This window comes from Zophobas morio, unplaced genomic scaffold, assembly GCF_036711695.1.
Source record: "Zophobas morio isolate AGI-343-1 ecotype UQ-CSIRO unplaced genomic scaffold, CSIRO_AGI_Zmor_V1 ptg000017l, whole genome shotgun sequence".
Lineage (NCBI taxonomy): Eukaryota > Metazoa > Arthropoda > Insecta > Coleoptera > Tenebrionidae > Zophobas > Zophobas morio.
Genome location: NW_026972122.1, coordinates 12,804,802 through 12,810,091, shown reverse-complemented (window position 1 = coordinate 12,810,091; position 5,290 = coordinate 12,804,802). Strand labels below are relative to the sequence as shown.

General features: G+C 36.9%; 1 protein-coding gene across 1 annotated transcript; it reads left to right on the top strand.

Moving 5' to 3' along the window:
- Positions 1 to 3,445: 3,445 nt before the first annotated feature.
- On the top strand, positions 3,446 to 3,893 carry LOC135129948 (activity-regulated cytoskeleton associated protein 2-like). Its single transcript, XM_064057217.1, has 2 exons — positions 3,446 to 3,506; positions 3,553 to 3,893. Exons 1-2 carry the CDS (start codon positions 3,446 to 3,448, stop codon positions 3,891 to 3,893), a joined length of 402 nt encoding a protein of 133 aa, XP_063913287.1.
- Positions 3,894 to 5,290: the final 1,397 nt, after the last annotated feature.

Sequence of the window (5,290 nt, the reverse complement as noted above, 5' to 3'; positions counted from 1 at the left end):
TGATTTAAAAAGACTGAAGTTAAATATCTTGTCTGAACACAACAAGATTCTTCATTCCAAAACCTCAGGAGTAGGTCCATTTGACCCTTTTGGGCCACTTTATTTAAGGATTCGTCGAAGCAAACGACAAACCGTTGACATAATTTTAAAGTCGAATCTAATGTTTGCTTAAAATATGGCGCAAGACCATGGCATATAACATAAGACGATTTTGTTGTGCTTAAAGATAATTTGTTCGCAACAGCGCTGTCCTCAAACATTAATTTCATAACCCTTATATCTGTATATATGGAATTGATTGATTTATGTTGTGCAACAATATTCAAACACCAAAGAATTTCTGCGTCTGATACCTTTTCTTGCACTAAACAGCTTCGGAGACTTCCTGAGGTAGAAGCTGGAGTATTTTGCACCGTATTAGTTTGAGGTTCATCAGTTTTGAGTGAAGCATTTGCTTCACCATTTAAATTGCTAATTTTTGTATTTTTCTCTATCATAATTTTCTTTTTAACTTGTGAATCAGACTTTAAGTGACTATCTACGGCTCTTCGACCCATATTGCTCAGTGAAAAACATTTTAAGCAATATGAACAATATACTTTATTGTTGTCAGTCTTAACCGGTTTAATAACATTGCACAATCCTGGATTCAAGTCGGAGTTAATCCAGTCGTAATTAAAAGTACTTCGTTTTGTGTTATTTGGCATTTTTACTAAATTAATAAAATAAAAGTAAGGTTAGAAATCAAATTGGCGGTGAGAACAGGCTTACCTTTTTTTGTAGAGAAACAATAATAAATAAGCAAGAACTTAAAACTTAAATATAAACATTTTTATATTGCAATGTCACATCAGCACATTGCATTAAATTAGCCTTCGCCATCGAACAGTGGAATCTTATTGTGATTTCAGGGCGATCAACGAGAATGGAAGTGGCCAATCACTGAAAACGGAACCCAACGCGTCGACGAATAGCAATCTTCAACACTTGCTGCAGTTTAGGGAGTGCGAAATTTAAAAATTTTAACAGTGCATGCACACAAATCTTCAGTGCAAAATAAAACAAAAAAAAGTGATCAAAAAGGATATTATTAAAATTTTATTTTTATCTCATCTAAATTTATGACAAATTTCCTGACTTTTACCTGCCAATAGTCAATTCCCTTACTTTTCCAGACGTTTTACAAGATTCCCTGACTTTTCCAGGTTTTCCCTGTTTTTCAGGTCACTTTGAACCCTGTAAAACGAGCTCGATCGTGGACCTGCATTCCAACTGGAAGCAAGCTGTCTGTTTCCCGCAATCGTAGGTCGAGTCGCCTGATAGCATTTACTGTGAGATGTTTTCTTACCGGATACCGTTCGGCGTAAACTCGTGCGACAGCAGTGGCATTCCCCCCACATTCGTGAAACACTAATTACATGTCTGCGTACTCATAACTGCAAACATTTTACACTAGGTTTTTAAAAATTTTGTCATTTTTTGATGTCAAAATTTTTGCACCGCTTACTCGATTTTTGCTTGATATGTACCTTTGTTTTGCATCAGGCAAACATCGTTACCAAAATGGAATTTGATCAAATTATTACGAAAACAACTTATTCATATCTTTGTACCATGCACCCGAAATAGGCCGAGTTATTATTTTTTAGAGCGCCAATTAAAAAAAAAATAGGAGTATTAATTAATTCAAACTCACTTTCTTTTTGCAATTCCAGATTTTAACTTTGCTGCTGAATATTCTTTTGGTCTGTGGAAATTTTGAGATGTTGCAGTTCTGATTTATGGCCATAATGGATTTTTTGCCACTGAACAATTAGTTTGGCGTTTTCCTTGTTTTTAATTAACATAATCTGACTTGTACATGAATAATTCAACTTGCAAGAACCTTGACTCTTTTGTAAATGTCTTTGTTGTATTTTGATTGTTTTCCTACAAAGAACCACATAGATATCATAAAAAATAACAAGAGACATATACCTACATACCTTTTATGATGATACAATTGCATTTTTCCAATTTTCAAATTCTAAAATAAAATAATATTAGAAATTTATGAAACCATACTAATTTCATAGCACACTCACCACTCATATTTGAAAACACAAGTTCTTCTGGATTTGCAAAATGTAGCATATGCAGTTCTCTTAAATGTTTTATCAGATCACTTCCTTTCGGAAATGAGCAATTACATTTTGTGTCGTCGTCAACATTTAAAATTCCAAACTGATATATCGTATGACACATGTGTTGGTTCACGTTTGTGAAAGTCCTTTATGTGCCTGTTTAGATTCGATTGTTTGGAAAACACTTTTTCACACAAATTACACGTAACAGGCATCTTAATATGCAAGGAATTCTAAATTTGAAATTAGCGTTTTACCGCACAGGTAGGTACGATCATGTGCTAACCCAACAGGTATTCAAGTAAGACGTACCAATAGGCCCATAGAAAACCCTATTTTTTCCACGACTTGGAGGAATCTTCAGTATACACAATAATATTTATACACAATTTTATTTAATATTTACTTGAACCATCTGACTTAAACAGGTTTACTAAGTTCTCACACAAACCAAAAGCACTCAGTTTACTAAGAAGGATGGAATGATTTACAACATCAAAGGCTTCTGATAAGTCTGTATATAGTACATCAACTTGCTTACGATTATCTAATGCATGTGACTGAACATATTCACAAAGGTTAGTTGACGTTGATCTGCCCTTCATAAAACCGTGTTGACTATCGCTTATCTTACAAGCTATGTGACTAAAGAGACTTATAGCTAAGATAGACTCAAAAATAGGTCTTGTAACAAAGTTCGGTTCAAATGCTCCTTTTGGCACGCCCACACATCTGGCACCCCAGCCAGCTGTCTGTTTTCACCCGACAACACGAATGATAACCCTTGCGCCCTCTCGCGCATCCCTGCATTGCGCACCCCGCTAGTTGCCTGTTTTCATCCCGGCGACACGAACAATACTCATAACGCCCTCTAGCGCACCCACGCATCCAGAGGGGTCCCACCGGGTCGACGAGTCGCGTTTGTTTAGTGTCAAAAACTTTTCGTGTTCCAAGACTATTTTCGTGTTTTCGTGCTCAAGGACTATTTTCGCGTTTAAGGACTTTTCTTGTGTTTAAGGACTATTTTCATGTGCAACGACTTTTGTGTTTACGGATTATTCTGTGTGCGATAACTTGTTAACCCCTGAGATATTGTGTATATATTGTTATCAATAAAAGAGTTTCGGCTCACTGAACCAGCTACAGTGGCGTCCCGAACGTGAGGCTCGAATTAAGTTGTGCACATTAGTTCGCGAAGTGTTTTATCGGTTGACGAGTAACCGCGAATGCGCCCATTATCACATATAGGTAAGAAAGGGTTAAGAAGAAGTCCTCGACACACTATGGCCGTCCAATTCTCACGAGAGTAATTTGAGGCATTTATGGCCAGACTACCGACAGCAGCAGCACCCGTGCTAAACGTAGCACCAACAAATCACCGACGTAGCATCACCGCGTGTCCCGCACGCTACGACGGAAGTCGCAACAGGGACAAAGTGGAAGAATTTGTCACCTCAGCCACCATATTTCGCACAAGAGGGGATCAGCAACGAAGACGCCTTGGAAGGTCTTCCCCTCCTACTCACGGGAACGGCCCACACCTGGTGGAAAGGCGTCAAACTACAAATTAAAACATGGGATGAAGCCATGAAACGACTTCAGGAGGTTTTCGCTCCACGGAAAACCGGCTACAAGATCTACTTGGAGATCTTCGAAGAGAAGCAGGTCGCAAATATGTCCACAGACCTTTTTATTACTAGGAAACGGAGTCTGCTCTCACAAATCGAGCAGCCCCTCGAAGAAGCTGTACAGTTGGACGTTTTATTTTGAAAAACTTTGAATTTTGGATTTGAAATAGGTAGATTCTCTACTAAGAACCATAGATGAGTTTCTATTTCAGTTTTGTTCAAACTGAGGGTCTACGTCATTTTTAAAAGCACGTGACAGCATGTTTACCAATATTAGATCCTTACCTTTTTTGTATAGTAAGTTAAATGTATATGGTTGAAGCATTATGAGCATTTTTTGAAGTTTAGCTGGTGCTGTTGTTAATGGCTTATTGTAGATGCTTACCAGCGGCTTGTGGTCAGTTTCTATTGTCAGATTTCTCCTACCAAATATATACTGATGGAACTTTTTACATGCATGAACAATTGCTAAAAGTTCCTTCTCTATCTGCGCATAATTTTTCTGAGTCTTTGTAAATGCTTTTGATGCATACTCGATTCGACAATTGTTTTGTAATAATACTAAACCACAACCATCTTTGGATGAATCACAAGATATTACTACTGGTTCTTCAATTGAATAATACTGTAACACTGGACCCGAAATTAATTTTTGCTTTAATTCTAGAAACGATTTTTCTTGTGCTTCAGACCAAACAAAGTACGTATCCTTTCGAATTAATTGTCTTAACGGCTCTGATAGCTGTGAGAAATTTGGGATAAATCTCCTCAGGTATTTGAGTGATCCCAAAAACCTCTCCACATCTTTTTTATTTTCTGACTTTTTCATTTCCCTTATTGCTGATACTTTACTTTCGTCTATTTTTAGACCTTCCTTTGTTATTATGTGACCCATGTACTTGACATTATTTTGAGAGAATTTGCATTTCTTTAAATTAAACCTAATATTATTTGATCTGGCAATTTCTAATACTTTAATTAGTCTTTCATTATGTTCCCATAGATTTTTACCCCAAACAAGTATATCATCTATGTATATTTCAATACCTTCAACACCATCATACAATTGTCTTAATTTCTTCTGGAATACTTCGGGTGCATACGAATAAACCGATATCTCCCAAATGGAGTGTTAAATGTACATAATTTACTACTTTTCTCATCCAATTTCACTTGCCAGAACCCGTTTGAACAATCTACTACTGAAAAGTATTGCACATCTTTTAATTTGCTTACCACTTCATTTGGTGAAGGTATGTAGTAGTGTTCTCTTTTGATGGCTTTGTTTAGATCTCTCCGGTCAATACAAATACGAATATCTTTATTTGGTTTTGGTACTATAACGAGTTTACCCAATCAGTTGGTTCATTTTCCCTCGTTATGATGCCTTCCTTTTCCAGCTGTTCCAGTTTTCCTTTGAGCACGGTCATTAGTGGAAATGGAATTCGCCTTGGTGGATGAATTTTCGGCTCAACTCCTTCGCACAGTTCAATTTTGTATTCGCCAGACATACAGTCTATTCCCCTAAAAACATTAGAA